At 38.7% G+C, this 16,635-nt stretch overlaps 1 protein-coding gene and 1 pseudogene across 3 annotated transcripts in view; one reads left to right on the top strand and one right to left on the bottom strand.

Annotated features, from left to right (window-relative positions):
- The window catches only part of ZFAND3 (zinc finger AN1-type containing 3), a 297,507-nt gene that overhangs the window by 79,828 nt on the left and 201,044 nt on the right, over positions 1-16,635 (bottom strand). For all 3 annotated transcript variants that reach the window (XM_074332881.2, XM_074332882.2, XM_074332883.2), the window contains exon 3: positions 543-725. In XM_074332881.2, the coding sequence (XP_074188982.1) occupies positions 543-725 (183 nt within the window). The remainder of the gene's footprint in view (positions 1-542; positions 726-16,635) is intronic.
- Positions 12,723-13,295, top strand: LOC109459450 (large ribosomal subunit protein uL13m pseudogene; annotated as a pseudogene).

Consider the following 16,635-nt stretch of genomic DNA (forward strand, 5'->3'; position numbering starts at 1 on the left):
CTCTTCCCTTCAAATACTTATGTTCTATGAAGTATACAGCGTTATTCTCTTAGTTAATTGCCTAGAAACATTCATGGCCCAGTGAGTGACGGAGGCAAGGTTTCAATCCAAGGTTCCTAAAATAGGGGCAAGTTCCCTAGACCAGTGGTTCCCAACACTTGCTGCACTTTATAAAGTTCTCTGCAGAGTTAAAAAGAACAGATCCCTGGGACTCCCTCCTGTCCAACCAAACTGACTCAAGGAATGTTACTGAAAATTAAAAAATTTTTTTAAATCCCCAGTGGATTCTGACTGGCAGCCAGGGCAGAGAGCCACCGGTTCAAAACCTTGTGCACTTGGACAGTTAACATAAAAGGCTACCTTTTTAGATCATCTTAAGCTCTACAGAACGGATGAAACTCATTCTCTAACTTGCTTCTTTGGGCCTATATGTCAACACTTAATCTTGAGTTAAAAGAGCTACTATCTTTTTTTCCGGGAGGAGGCATTATGATACGATTCCTGGGCTGCTTTCTCTAACACTTCACAGGACTGGCACTTACACTCCTCTTTACTTGGTGAAGTTACATTCAGTTCTGTCGGGAGCGGCTGCTGGCTGGGACTAAGAGTTGGCGTGGTTATCGAGGTATTGTTGTTGTCACTGGTGGTCTCTTCGGAAAACAAATCTGATTGGCTGTTACTTGTACTTGGAGTGGAATCATCGTCTGGTTGTTTCTTCTGAAAATCTGAAGAGAAAGCGTGAGAAAACCAGTTTAATGAATGACTTCACAATCTCCTTGGGTATTACAAACAATGAAAGTTAGCACAAAAATGAAATGTAACAGCAGCAATAATAAAGACTAATTTGGCTGACTGAAAACTTGAAGTAAAATACTGGTCAAAAACAAAGTTGGCGGAGGGTAATGAGACCGAAAGCTTTCCAAGATCCTTGTATTATTCAAAAGAATAAAATGTTGATTTTATTGTAAGATTTTGCTAAGCAAAATGCATGTTAAAATTTTAGGGGTAATCAATAGAAGGAAAAAATACAGAAAAGTTGTTGAAATAAAAAGAGGGCAGGTAAAAAGGGGGAAAAACTGCAGAGAACAAAGCAGGGGAAATAGAAAACATAAAAGAAGATGGTAGAACTAAGTACAGACATATCAGTAATGGTAATAAATATAAATAGACTAAACTTAGCAGTTAAAAGACAGAAAATTTAGATTGAATAAACAAAGTCTTGTTCTTCGCAGTTTACAAAAGACATACAAAAAACATAAATATGGGGATACAGAAAAATTTAAAGTATACCAGCAATATACATGATTAAAAAGCCAGAAATAGCTATAGTACTGTCAGAGAATGTAGACTTTGAGGCAAAAACATTATTAGAGATAAAGAAGATCACTATATAACAGTAAACAAATTTCTTTTTAATTGGGGAATATTGGGGAACAGTGTTTCTCCAGGGCCCATCAGCTCCAAGTCATTGTCCTTCAATCTAGTTGTGGAGGGCGCAGCTCACTGGCCAATGTGGGAATCAAACTGGCAACCCTGTTGTTCAGAGCTTGCGCTCTAACCAAATGAGCCATCCAGCTGCCCAATAGTAAATAAATTTTTTTTTTAACCAGGAAGATAAAACAATTGTGAACCTGTATGCACCTAATAACGAAGCATCACAATCTGTAAAGCAAAAATGACTGTATTTATACGAAACTGAAAAATTTACTGTCATAATGGGAAGGTTTAAATATATTTGTCTCAGACAAAATAACTAATAAAATTAGTTAAGATTAATAAGAACATAAAGACTCATGTACCCCAAAATTAGATAATGAATTATTTTCAAACACATGAGGAACACTGATAAAAACTAATTAAAACCTGGCTAAACCTTAACCACACATTAGGCTATGAAGCAAAAGCCTCAATAGATGCCAAAAAATGAGATATACACATTGTATAGAGCAATTAAGTTAAAAATTCATAACAAAAAATTCTTCATATTTGGAATTTTAAAAAATACACTTTCAACTCATGGGTCAAATCAGAAAACAGAAAATCAGAAAATACTGACAATTACATGATAATAAAATGACTACTTATCAATATCCAGTAAAGATGAAGATGCACATGCGTTACCTATACCACAGTCACGTCATTTGTAGGATGTGCCTGAGAGGAACTCAACACACACGTACAAGGAGCTTAATTATATACTGTTTGTAATAGTAAAAAGTCAGATACAACCTAAAGGTCTATATATAGTAAAAATACCTTCAAATAATGGAATAATGTACATAGTGAGAACTACTGCCACATACATCAACATGAATCTCAAAATGTTGACCAAAAAAAACAAGTCACTAAATAACATAGTAAGACTGTACTTATATAAACCTTAAAACCGGGTAAAACTCACTATATTGTTTAGGAATATGTATGTTCAAACTATTAAAAATATTAACACACTTCAGGATACTGGTTACCTCTTAGGTTGAGGGAGGGGGATGAGAAGGTGAGAGGTACACAGGAATATTCAAAATTATAGGTAATGTCCACTGACAGAATGGACTGAAACAGTATATTCAAGCATATAATGCAATGCTCAGTGGGAGTTAGAATAAATGAATGAAGCTACAAATGCAACTGAAAAATCTCAAACACAATGCAGAGAGAGAGAAGCTACAGAAGGATACATATAGCATAATACCTATATTAAAATTTAAAATATGTAAAAATACCATATATTGTTTATGGATACATAATTAGTACATAAAAACATGAATGGAAATGATACACCAAATTCAGAATAGTGGTTATTGGGAAGAGAGGGGGAGGAAAAGGGGTCTTCAAATCTATCTGCAATTTTGTATTTAAAGCTGGTGGTGGGTTAAATTATTATGCGTTGTCTGTATGTTTCATTTAAAAAACCCAACGGTAGTCTGTGAAGTAGATTATATTTTACTATATCAATTCAGAGAATTCCACACTGCCTTATCTTTCGAACCACCGAGAAGCTGCTGCCATTATGCTCTGTCACCCCACTACTTTTACAAAGAACCACTACTTTGATCTACCATGTGGCCCGGCACTAAACTAAATGTTTTAGGTGTGCAACTGATTTACGTGACTCCCACTGACGACCCTAACCAGGGAGGTATAATTAACACCACTTTACTGATGAGGAAACCGAGGCTCAGAAAGTTTAAGTATTTGTTCCAAGTTAACAGCTAGTAAGTAACAGGATGACGATTTAAATACAGGCCTATGTGACACCAAACCATGGTCTTCAGTCACAACCACAGGACGAAGGAATAGTGAGCACCGGATGGGCCAAGGAGAAGGCCCCATGTCCAGCATCCACCCACTCGTGGCACCAAAGGTGAGGGCAGTGGAAGAATCACTACCCAGCTGGGCTCATCGGTGACCTAAAGCCTCTAAGGCTTCTTTTCTGTGTGTTTATTTCTTAGCCACGTTCTTATTCTTCAGTGTTTTGACATTTTTAAATGGCTTATTATCTCAATGTTCTTTGTACATACAGCACTTCAGAGAAAAAGGTATTATATAAATGGAATAGAAATACTGCAATAATGGTGCTTCTTTCTGATGTCATGCCATCTCATTTGCTCTCCTATGTCAATAATCATTGTGTCCCTCCTGTAACTATCTCTCTGCCATTTAATTGGAAATGTTATAAGGCCCTAAAAGAACCGAAACCGAATCATCACTGCACCATCTAGCACAATCCCCAGTCCTGGAGACAGACACACACAGATGCACTCACTCAGGCCCAATAACCCTTTCAGGTCAATGGTGTTTTTGTTTAAAGATACTGATTGTTACCAGGTCCCCCCACAGTCTCCAGTCCACGCCTGTCATGCTCCTTGACGCTCAGGCACTTTGCTTTAAGTTTTCTTGTGTGACCTGTGGTTGAACAAGACCTTTTAACCCATCCTTCCACTAGGCCTTTTTGGCACCTCCACAGGGTGACGGTGTTTCATTCCAAACCAAACTGGCTGCACGCAAGAGATCTAGTAGAAGCTCAATACATTCTCAGCTTTTATTCTATAAAGAACCCAAGAATCTCAGAATTTTACAACCAGAATTAATTTTAAAGATCCATCTCAATCCTCTCATCTTACAGAAAAAGAAAAGCAAGAGCCAAGAAAGTCAATGCTAAGTCACCAGAAATTCAGAGTTAATCCTAAGAGTTTTCTAACTACCAAGTTAACAGCTTATACAGTAGAAAGAGCTTTAGCATCGAATGCGGATTCAAACCCTGACTTCACTTTTTACCAGGGATACGGCTAAAAGCAAACTGTTTAACCTTCTGGGGCCTCATCTAGAAAATGAAGGGAGAGAGTTATTTCTACCTCTCAGAATAATGTGGATTAAATAAGATAATGTACTAGTATCTAGCACATGGGTACTCAACAAATGTCATTAAAAATAAAAGGTATTCTCCTAAAGACAGGGCACTGAGTTATCTCTTCCATTTAGCCCTGATGTCTGCATCACAGTTCTTACTCGTTCTTTTCTTCATGAATCATTCAGCATCCAACTTCTGACAAAATAAACAAAACAAAACAGAAAAAATTCCAGAAGTCTACTTCAAGAACGAAGGGGAGCAGATCTGTATCACATGTAAAAAGTCAACAACATAGAGAAAATAAACCTCTTATGTTTAAATTACCAAAAAAAAAAAAGGAAAAAAAAAGTCAACCACAGAACAGGCAGAGGCAGCCCGTGATCATACCACCCTGGAAACATGCAGGGAAGGTGCAGAGTCACTTCATTTGACCCAGACACAGAAAAGACTTGTTCATTTGTTTTAAACCTTTCGTATAAATGGGAAAACTAGAAATCTCTAAGCTTATCCATCTCTGTGAGGAAAAGTTAGGAATCATTATTTATTTCCGTAAATTGCTAAGAGTTAATGGTATATCCAAAGGTGTAAACTTGGTCTTGAATAAAGCTGTGAGTCTGAGACAGGTTTGTGTGAATAAAGCTTTTTCAAATTACTAAACTATTATTTGTAAAACTTGAGTAAAAACCTTTGCATTTTAATGGGATTGCTGTTCAAAAGTGAACAGAAGCCAAGATTTTGGCAGATTACCTTATTATCAACTAAGGGGGGAAAATAATTTCTCAACAAAGGTACACTTGTCCTGAAATATCCAGAAATGGGATGTTTCCTCAAGACAGAGAAACTGACCTAATGGTACCTACCAGCTGAGCCAAAATGGCCAGTGAAGTCCCTGGGGCCGGTTGCCCACATACTCACTAGACATATTTTTCTCCATTGTCTTCAGATAGATTTTTCTCACAGGTCAATTTTCTTACTACAAAGTGTACCTCAAAAAACTGGGAGCACCAAAAAAGCACCTCACCCTGCTCTGCTGACCAGCCCATTCACCGGGGCAGTGTCACTGGGACCAGACCGTATCTAGTCATCACTCCAAACTCACCTCTGATACGTATATACAGCCCCAGCTGTTCATCTCTCAGAGCTACTGCACAGATTTGGCAAGACGCTCAGCTACCCCATTTCCAGATCACGACAACAACTATGTTTTGTTTTGTTTTTCAAATGATTTCTTCAAGGCAGAGAATACACAAAAGTAATTTGGAAAGGACTGCGCTATATTCTTTCTTTGAAAACAAATTCTCTTTTTAAAAATCCTCTCCGGTAATCTAGTTTTTGCTCTTCGGAATGTACCATGTATATTTTTTTCTTTGTCACGTACAGATCTGTGTGATCACTGATGGGTTCATAGTACGTCCACTGATAATACAGCAATTAAGCCAATTCACTATTGTTACACATTTGCAGTTACCAATTTTTCACTATTATAAGCAAGATTTCATCAAACATCCTCAGGTGATAATGCCAGAAGTAGATCAACTGGGTAAGAGACGATGCACATTTTTAAAGCACTGGGTACATATTGTCAAATTCTCTTGGCACAACACCCTGTGACTGCCCACAGCGCAAGACTTCCGATGGCATGTAAGAATCATGTCTTCACTTGGCAGTCTCCCACCTTGTACAGGCCCAGGACAAAGCAGTGCTCAATAAATGTTAACTGAGTAAGTGGCAAAATGACTTTCTGTAGAAAACTTACTTACCACTGATTACACTTAACATTATTACCCAATTGTTGTGTGCGTTTAAGGGCACTGCCAGCATCTTCTGGGTTTGCATTTCTAAAAGATGAAGCACTTAGTACCTGTGAATTTCTACTTCATAATCAGTAAGTAGAGAAATTCAACTGCTTTTGTTCTAACTCACTCATTAAGTCTGTCTGGCCACTTACAAGGCTTCTGTATCATTATTAGAGACACTAAAGCTGGGTATAAAGAAAATCAAATTGGAGGGGAAAGCAGTACTAAGAGTTAAGTGTCTACTATGAACAACGCCCTCTGTCAGAGGCTTTCCGTCCATTCTCTCATTTAATCCTCAAAATAAACGGGACCTATGTCATCCCCATATTTCAGCCGAGGACTGTGAGGCATGGCAAGGTGAGGCAACCTGCCTCCTCCCGGCCAGCGCTGGAGCTAGGGTTTGAGACGTAGGTTTACGTCACCTAATGCCTGCACTATTCTACTGCAGCAGGCGGCACTGAAGCAACCTCCGCCCAGCTTGACAAAACGCGACAGCTTGCCATGGAAAGGAGTTCCTTTTCCACTTCCCACATTTCCATTCCCAGTCTCCAAACCCCATCGGACGCTGTATCACAGATTATAACTCCATGCTCCCACTGGAAGCTTTACTTTGGTGTTTGACACCATAAAATGCTTCGTTTCAAATACCCAATTAAAGAAAAATGGATATGTTGCAAATACAAATTCAATTCTGGTATCTCGTTTGGTTCACGCAAGGCACTGTATAAAGGCTTCCTCTATCAGAACAGTGTTTTCTCCTCTTCTCATCCCTTCTCTCAACTTATGTCTATAACAGGCTACAGCCTCCATTCAGAAGGACATTTCCAGGTTTTTTAAAGATGCACGTTCCCATCCTCATCCCAATCACAAACCTTAGATATCACATTTTTAAAAAATTACAATAGGGTGGTCAGATGGCTCAGCTGGTTAGAGGTGCTCACAACACCAAGGTCACCGATTTGCGTCCCACGTGGGCCAATGTGAGCTGCACCTTCCACAACCAAATTGAAAACAACCACTTGACTTGGAGCTGAGCTGGCCCCCCCCCCCCCCCCCCCGTCAACTAGATGGAAGAACCCCCCAACCCCCCCCCCCCCCCCCCGTCAACTAGATGGAAGAACGACTTGACATGGAGCTGATGGGTCCTAGAAAAACACACTGTTCCCCAATATAAATGAATGAATGAATGAATGAATGAATGAATGAATGAAAAAACTACACAACCATTAGCAGTAGCCAGCCAATTCATAAACCAGAGTTTTAGCCTTCTAATTAAAATCCTAATAAAATTCTAGTTGCTGGATGTTAACCTGTGTTAACAGCCTCAGCAAAAACAAACTAGTTTAAACAAAAATTACCAAGAACCAAAAGATTGGTTACCATTAACACCTTAAAAGGCACTCATCTTGGATCCTAGCTAATGGAGAAAACTGTGATCTACTCAACGTGGCTGGGGTCATTTAAACTTCCTTTTATAAGCAATCTCTTCTAATTTCTTTAAAAAACAAAAACGAAAACCTTTACCCTACCTGATTTTCACCTGCGCTCTCATGATTCCTTCTCTTTAAAAAAAAAAAAAAAAAGGACTGTCTTCACTGATCTCAGAATAAACAGACTTTCAGATGAGTTTCATATATACATGTTACACACACCATATATACCGGGGTGCCAAAAAAAATGTATACAGATGGGCACTTTGGTCAACGTTGCTCAAGCGGTAGTTGCCATCATCAGAAGTGTCTGGACGCTGATGGGAACCACTCTGAGCACCTCTTGTAACTGCAGACGTCAAATGTGACTTGCATTCATCTTTTGTTATTGGTATATATTGAGTATTACAACTAATACAGCGTGTTCCCTTTCTTAAAATGTGTATAGATTTTTTGGAACCCTGTGTGTGTGTATCCTATTGATGACAAATGACTCCTGTCCTATGCCCCCCATTTATGCCCATACACCTGTCCACTTTGAGGTATAGCTCAGAAGTTAAAATAGACGTTGCCTTCTGCCCTCCTCCCCATGTCAGGGGACTGCACCAACGTTCTCCCAGAAACCTGGGACTCATCACACTCCACACTCTCCCTCCCTTAATTCTACATCTCAAAATTACCACGTCTCGTCCCCTACAACTCCGAAGTATTTCTTGAATCCTCCACTTCTCCACTACCCTCTAAGTCAACATCACTTGTCAGGTTCCTTCAATAGGATCCTAACTGATTTCTTTACATCCTACTCTCTTTACATCACTCTAATCCATTCTCCACAAGGTAATCAAAGTGACACTGTAAACAAGACAAATTCTGATAAAGTCATTTTCTTCCCTAAACCCTTGAATGGCCTCCCATTGCTTTTATAATCAGATCCAAAATCTTAAACATGGTTAAAAGTTAGAAGTCTCTCCAAGAACTGGCGTCTGGCTATCTCTTCCATCTCATCTTAAGCCACTGCTCCCCCTGCTCCAGCCATTCTGGGGTCCTTTTGGTTTTTCAAACACTCCACACTCTTGTTCTCAACCTGGAGTATTTTGATCGTGGCACGTGGAGATTACTTTTCTTTATTCTGCTATTCATGTTGGTAATTTCTACTCATCTTTGAACCTTCACATAAGCACTATTTCCTCAGTGAGGCCCTTGAGATTATTCACAGAAGGCACTTAAATATTTGTTGGACGGATGAATAAATGTCTTATTCACTATATGCTCCAGCCCCTAAGCAAAATGCCCTCCACAGAATACACAATACAGATTTGTTGAATTTAACTTATTTGATACTGCTGAAAATATTAGTTCTCTCGGACATTAATGGACTTCAAATTGCTATAAAATTTATAGGAATCAAGAATATTTCTACATACGGTAGAAATATTAAGCACCCTTGTCAATAAACAGATGTTTGACCTTTTACAAACTATCCCTGCACAAAATTTTCTTCCTTATGACTCACTACAGGTCACTGGTTCTGACAGGACTTGAGAGCCAAGACCCCTCAATTCCTGGTTGCTTAGATTCAGACCACAAAGCTGCAACTTCTATTTAAGAATAGAAATAACATTAGATTGGCTCCCAAAAGCACATGTTCAAATGCTTCTTGCAAAATAGTCAACAAGAGAATGAATATATGAAGCTTACAAATAAAACTCTTATCAGTAATTAAGCTTATTTTATAATATGGTTTATCACTGAAATTATACGGCCCCTAGATTCTTTACACCTATACAGCCTACTGCTCAGAAGTGTGAACTAGCAAAAAAAGTTATTTGCAGGAAGGCTTGTTTCTTATACAGCACTTATTGTGCAGACTATACAGTTTTCCCAGTAATAATGTCTCACATTCATTTACAGGGCATAAATTAACATGTTAACATTACAGCAAATGTCTAAAAATCCATTAGTACAACAATAACACTCACAGGAGACCCATTTACCTCATTTCAGTCCAGCCACAAAATGTGTCATTTTTTTAAAAAAAAATTGAAAAACACAGGGAGAAGTTTTCTGAATGTTGTGACATTAAATCTAGTTTCAATAAAAGGAGCATTTGATGATGTGTGTGCATATATACACAACCCACACATATGGCTCAACCACCAAAATTACCAATAGGGCTTGGCATATTGTGGAAATATCAGGCAAAACTGACAAAATTAAATAGGCAAATTAGAAACTAAAAACAAAACAAAAACCGCTGACCTATATGTTTACAGCTGATCCGTGGTACCATTTAAAGACGTACCCTCAAGCCATTAGTGCTTACTGGCATTCACGAATCATTCGAATGGCACAGATGTAACACAGACCTAACTGCTGGAGAGGCTGGAGCCTGGACCACAGAATAGAGAATTAGCAAAGCATTTGGGAATGAATTAGAAAAAGTCAGGTTACCCCCCTTTTTGCAGATCCCTGATTGTTATTATACCTGTATCCACAGTCTTCATGCTACCAGCCCTTCATTTTACTGTGCAGAAGTGATAGGAGAAAAGACAGAACAAAAACACCAACCTGGAGTATTACTGTATTTGTTATGGTGACCGGTGATCTGTGATCAGTGATCTCTGATGTTACTATTATAATTGTTTTGGGGGCGCCAAGAACTGCACCTGTATAAGACGGTGAACTTAATCGGTAACTGTTGTGTGTATTCTGACTGTTTCATCGACCGGCCACTCCCCCATCTCTCTCCCTCTCCTCGGGCCTCCTTACTCTCTGAGACAAAACAATATTGAAATCAGGCCACTTAATAAACCTACAATGGCCTCTAAGTGTTTAAGTGAAAGTCCACGTCTTTCACTTTAAATCAAAAGCTAGAAATGATTAAGCTTACTGAGGGAGGCATGTCAAAAGCCGAGACAGGTGGAAAACTAGGCCTCTTACACCAAAGCGTGAGCCTCGCTGTGAAAGCAGAGGAAAAGTTCTTGAAGGAAACTAAAAGTGCCACCCCCGGGAATGATAAGAAAGCAAAACGGCCTTCTTGCTGACGTGGAGGTTTTCCAGCCACGACATTCCAATTAAGCCAAAGCCCAATCCAGAGCAAGGCCCTAACTCTCTTCAATTCTGTGAAGCCTGAGAGAGGTGAGGAAGGTGCAGAAGAAAAGTATGAACCTAGCAGAGGGTGGTTCATGAGGTTTAAGGAAAGAGGTTGTCTTCTTAACCTAAAACTGCAAAGTGCAGATGGAGAAGCTGCAGCAAGTTATCCAGAAGACCTAGTTAAAATAACTAATGAAGTTTGCTACACTGAACAACAGATTTTCAGTGCAGACAAAACAGCCTTATAGTGGAAGAAGATGCCATTTAGGACCTACATAGCTGGAGAGGAGAAGTCAATGCCTGGCCTCAAAGTTTCAAGGGACAGTCTGACTCTCTTGTTAGGGGCTAATGCAGCTGGTGGCTTTAAGTTGAAGCCAATGCTCATTTACCATCTGCAAATCCCAGGGCCCTTAAGAATTACATTAAATTTACTCTATAAAGCCTATGCTCTATAAATGGAACAAAAAGTCTGGATGACAGCACCTGTGTTTACACAATGGTTTACAGAATGTTTTAAGCCCATTACTATGAAATACTGCCCGGAAAAAAAAGATTCCTTTCAAAGTACTGCTGCTCACTGACAACGCGCCTGGTCACCCCAGAGCTCCGACGGAGAAGCACAAGATGAACGTGGTTTTCATGCTGCTGACACAGCATCCATTCTGCAGCCATGATCAAGGAGTAATTCTGACTTGCAAGTCTTATTTAAGAAATACATTTCATGGCACACAGACTGAAAGTAAAGGGATTTAAAAAAAGATATATCATGAAAATGGAAACAAACAAAAAGCTGAGGTAGCAGTACTTATATCAGACAAAATAGACTTTAAAACAAAGGCTATAACAAGAGACAAGGAAGGACCCAGTAATCCCACTTCTGGGTTTTTATCTGAAGAAACCCAAAACACTACTTCAAGGGGACGTGCTCATCCATATGTTCATTGTTTACAATGGCCGAGATGTGGAGACACCCTGGGTGTCTGTCGATGGATGAATGGATAAAGAGGAGGTGCTACATATATACAATGGAATATTGCTCAACCATGGAAGGGAATGGGTTCTTGCCATCTGTGGCAGCAGGGATGGAGCTTGAGGGTGTTGTGCTGAGTGGAGTATGTCAGACAGACAGACACAATGTGATTTTGCTTATATGTGGACTCTTAATGACAAAATAAACAGAAACAAACTTAGATACAGAGAACATTTTGATGGTTGCCAGACGCTGGGGGGTTGGGGTGACTGAAAAAGGGGAAGGAATTAAGAAGTACAAATTGGTTGTTACACAGTATGGGATTTAGGGTACAGCATAAAGAATATAGTCAATAATATTGTAACAACTATGTATGATATCAGATGGGTACTAGATTTATCGGGGTGACAGATGAGAGGGGGTTGGGGGCAGAGTGAAAAAGGTGAAGGGATTAAGAAATAGAAATTGGTAGAAAATAGTCATGGGGATGTAAAGTATAGCATAGGGAATATAATCAAGAATATAGTTATAACTGTGTATAGCTACAGGTGGGTACTAGACTAGTCAGGGCGCTCACTTCTTAAATTATATTAATGTCTAACAACTGTGCTGTACACCTAAAAGTAATATAAAATAATACTGAATGTCAAAATAAAGTGTAAAATTTTTTCAAGGAAAAAAAAAAATTTCGTAAGGCTATAGCTGCTAGCTACCCTGTTTCCCCAAAAATAAGACCTAGCCGGACAATCAGTTCTAATGCTTCTTTTGGAGCAAAAATTAATATAAAACCTGGTCTTATTTTATTATAATATCAGATTGGGTCTTATCTGACATAATATAATACCGGGTCTTATATTAATTTTTGCTCCAAAAGACACATTAGAGCTGACTGTCCGGCTAGGTCTTATTTTCGGGGAAACACGGTAGATAATGATTCCTCTGATGGCTCTGGACCAAACAAATGAAAAACCTTCTGGAAAGGAGTCACCAGTCTAGATGCCATTAAGAACATTCACGATTCATGAGAAGAACTCCAAATATCAACAATTACAGGAGGAAGAATTTGACCCCTGCCCTCATGGATGGATGACTTTGACAGGCTCCAGATTTCAGTGGAGGGGAGAAAGAAGGACGGTCCTGCAAGTAGGGGAACGAGTTTCTCCAGGGCCCCCCAGCAGTGAGCCACTTTTGCTCACGTTTGGTATCTCCCAGATGGGCAAATGCAGCCCCCTGGCAAACTTGCTGCTGCGGCATCAGGTTTATGACGGTGCATAAACCTCTGACTGCGGTGATGATGCCATAACAAACGCATGGCACACTGCAGTCTGGAAACAAACAGGAACATGAGAAGTACACTCCTCACATACTGCTTACCCAGGTGGATTTGAACAAATAACAGCTGCTCAACTTCACCAGGAGGATCCAGTGGCAACTGTCAAACTAGCTATTTATGGCATGCTACCACAAAACCTTCACAGAACTATGAGGCGGAGGTTGCATCCTTCTCCAGATTTTCCCCAGATAAGGACATACCAGAAAATAGTCATAAGAATTTAGTGGAAGAGTTTCCCCAACCATGAAAAGGACCCAGATGTCTAGATGAGTAGACATAAGAAGAAAGAGAGGCTTTCCTAAGAGTGTGGTCTCCACCCTAAGATTACTGTCTATAGAGGAATGAAAATTGCAGAAAATAACAATGAGGTGATTGAAACTTCTTCCAGATAAATTTCTCCTAACCTATACGGTCAAGTGAGACAACTGCTGCATCCTGACAAGAAATTTGTTGTGCGTGCTGAAAATTTGTGCAAAAAGGTCAGGAAGGGATCTTCCTTCAACAGGGAATTGCAATAAAATACATTATTTTATAGAATTGCTTTATCATGTATCTGATTTGAATGTTATAAATGGCGATAACAATAAAACTGCTTACTTGGTTAACTAAAAAAAAAGACAAAAGACTTCAGTGGAGGAAGTATTAATAACTGCAGATGTGGTGGAAATAGCAGAGAATTAGAATCCTAAGGGAGAGAAAATACACTTAAGAGTATTTGTGGGGAAAAATCCACGTATTAGAAGTGGAGCCTGCAGATGCGACTGCTCTGTGGCCATCATCGCTTGATAGAACTTTAAAGGATGACTAGTTGCTGCTTATGGATGAGCGAAGAAAGTGGTTTCTTGAGATGGAATGTCCTCCTGGTGAAGATGCTGTGAAGGTTATTGAAATGACAACAAAGGATTTAGAATATTACATAACTTAGTTGATAAAACAGCAGCAGGGCTTCAGAGGATTGACTCCAATTCTGAAAGTTCTACTATGGGTAAAATGCTATCAAAAGCATTTAATAAAGAGAAATGATTCGTGAAAGGAGGAGTCCATCACTGCGGCAAGCTTCCCTGTTGCCACAGCCACTCCACCCTTTAGCAACCGCCACCTGAAGGTCAGCAGCCGTCAGTATCACGGCAGGACCCTCTGGCCACCAAACGATTATGACTCACCGAAGGCTGAGATGATGGTTAGCATGTTTTACCAATTCAAGTATTTTTTAATTAAGGTATGTACAGTTTTTAAAGACAATGCTACTATACACTTAATAGACTACAGTATAGTGTAAACATAACTTTTATATGCACTGGGAAACCAAAAAACCTGTGTGAGTCACTTTATTAAAATACTTGCTGTATAGCAGTGGTCTGGAACCAAACCCGCAATAACTCCGAGGTGCGCCTGCAAAATTTCTGGGCTAACCTTAGGAAACTAACACGTGTGCACACAGGCCCATTTTTTCCCTCAGAAAACAAAACAGATACTATATTCTGAAAGGTATCACAGATGAAAAGGGCCTAAAAAACATCGGATTGGGTTTGAAAGACGTCAGGTCTCTAACATATAGTCATTACTGGTGACTTTATAATACAGTGGACCCTTGAACGACACAAGTTTGAACTGCGCAAGTACACTTACACGTGGATTTTTTTCCTACAAATACTCTAAGTGTATTTTCTCTCCCTTATGATTTTCTTAGTAACATTTTCTTTAACTTTATTGTAAGAATGTAGTATATAATACATACAACATACAAAATACATGTTAATAGACGTTATCAGTAAGGCTTCTGGCAAACAGCAGGCTACCGTATTAGTAAAGTTTTTGGTGAGTCAAGTTATACACAGATTTTCAACTGTACAGGGGGCTGATGGTCTTAACCCCTTCGTTGTTCAAGGGTCAACTGTACTAGATCAGTACAATAGTCCTAACTCTGGTTTTCTCAGCTGCTGATTAGACAGTGTGGGCTTGGCAAATAACCTGAACTTTCTACCAGGCTGCATTCAATTCTATTATTGCCGTATGAAAATCTCGGTATATGCATTGCAACAAAACTATATTAGGCTAATACTGGTTTACTGAAAATAAAGTCTTCTCAGAAAAAAAACTGTGATTTCCAGCCAACTAAAAACCCTGTTTTTATAAAATACAAGATATTCTGACTCTAACTAGAAATTTTATTTTCAAATTAATAAGGCCATGCTATGTTTATTTGATTTCTCTTTTAATGATTGCAACTCAGGCTCACTCCTGATTCTGAAAGGGACAAAGGCTACTTACTAAGTGAATGCACTGAAATATTTATAGCTCCCTATCAAACAGAAAAAACAAAATTACTAGAAAGTCCTTCTTAGGAACCAACTGCCTTGTACTAACTAAATAGTCCAATCTGATTTTGTCTAAAATTCATTTAAGACATGTAAAATATGTATATCTAACTCATTTAAAATATAGTTTTCATTTAGGAGTATGCTTTTTATTTCAATTGCAAGCTTGGTTAAATGTGTTTTGAATGGGAAGAGGAAATTATCCATTCTAAAATTACACCGAATGGCATGTGATATAGGCAAATCCCTCCTTAATTTGTATTAGTACTAAACAAATGCAGCAATGATGTTCTATGTAGATACAACTCTAAAGTCCCTCACTCTTATTCTAGGTTGCCCAACAAGAGAACTTGTCAATCAAATCCTTTATAACTTCTAATTTAGGCAATTAACTGGGTTTAGGTCCTGCATTAGTCTGAGAGACTTTGTTTATCATTAATTCTGACCAATGAGAAAAAGGAAAATGAGATTTACTTCAACTACCACCCGGGTACCCATTTTTCATAGATAATGCTCTTGGCTTCTAACGAGGGAAGCTATAAGAGCCACGGAAAACACACTTTCTGAAGGGCTGTTCACTACTCTTCTCCTATCCACTGTAGAGCTCACAGGATGTTGACCTTTGAACTGTTTGCATTTCCATTTTTGCTCTGACTCCTAAGAAGCTGAGATCTCTGATTTTAACAGTTACACAGATGTTTATGGCACGAGTTTGTGTTCAAATTCCTTGTCTTCATCTTATTAATCGATCTGAATTTTCCCTCTGTCCTGATTTCTTCAGTTAAAAAACAAAGGCTTATCGCACTCTATGTCACTGTTTTACCAAACTACCATTTTCTGGAAAGAAGTGGTGATAATTAAATAAAAATAAATACCATAATCTCGTTTTTATGTGGGGATTTCATAAAGATAAACATTTGTAAATAACATATATTTATGTCTGTATCTATATTTAAATGAAAGCTACCTAGAAACCAAACGGGAGAAAAATTACTAGAAAATATATGAGTATATCAAATTCAGAATAAAATTCTACATGAACTACATTAGAATTTCTGTATGAGGAAATCAGTTGCAGATTCTTTTTTTCTCATTTTATCCTTCAGGGCAAAAAATGCATGTCGAAGAAATATCCACTAAATAGAACCAAACAGGTTTTAGGGCAAGACATGCCATGTCTAAATAATAGATCTAAAAATTGAGAAGCTGAAAAGTAATAAACAAAACGAACAGAGAATGCTTAGGAGGTGAGGTACGACACTGCCAAAGCAGCACAACCATTTCCCTTTCAGTTCACACTTCAATTGTCTCAGCACAAATCATATAAACCTAAAAAGATCTGCC

This window comes from Rhinolophus sinicus, chromosome 2 (assembly GCF_057876585.1).
Source record: "Rhinolophus sinicus isolate RSI-liver-muscle chromosome 2, RSI-T2T, whole genome shotgun sequence".
Lineage (NCBI taxonomy): Eukaryota > Metazoa > Chordata > Mammalia > Chiroptera > Rhinolophidae > Rhinolophus > Rhinolophus sinicus.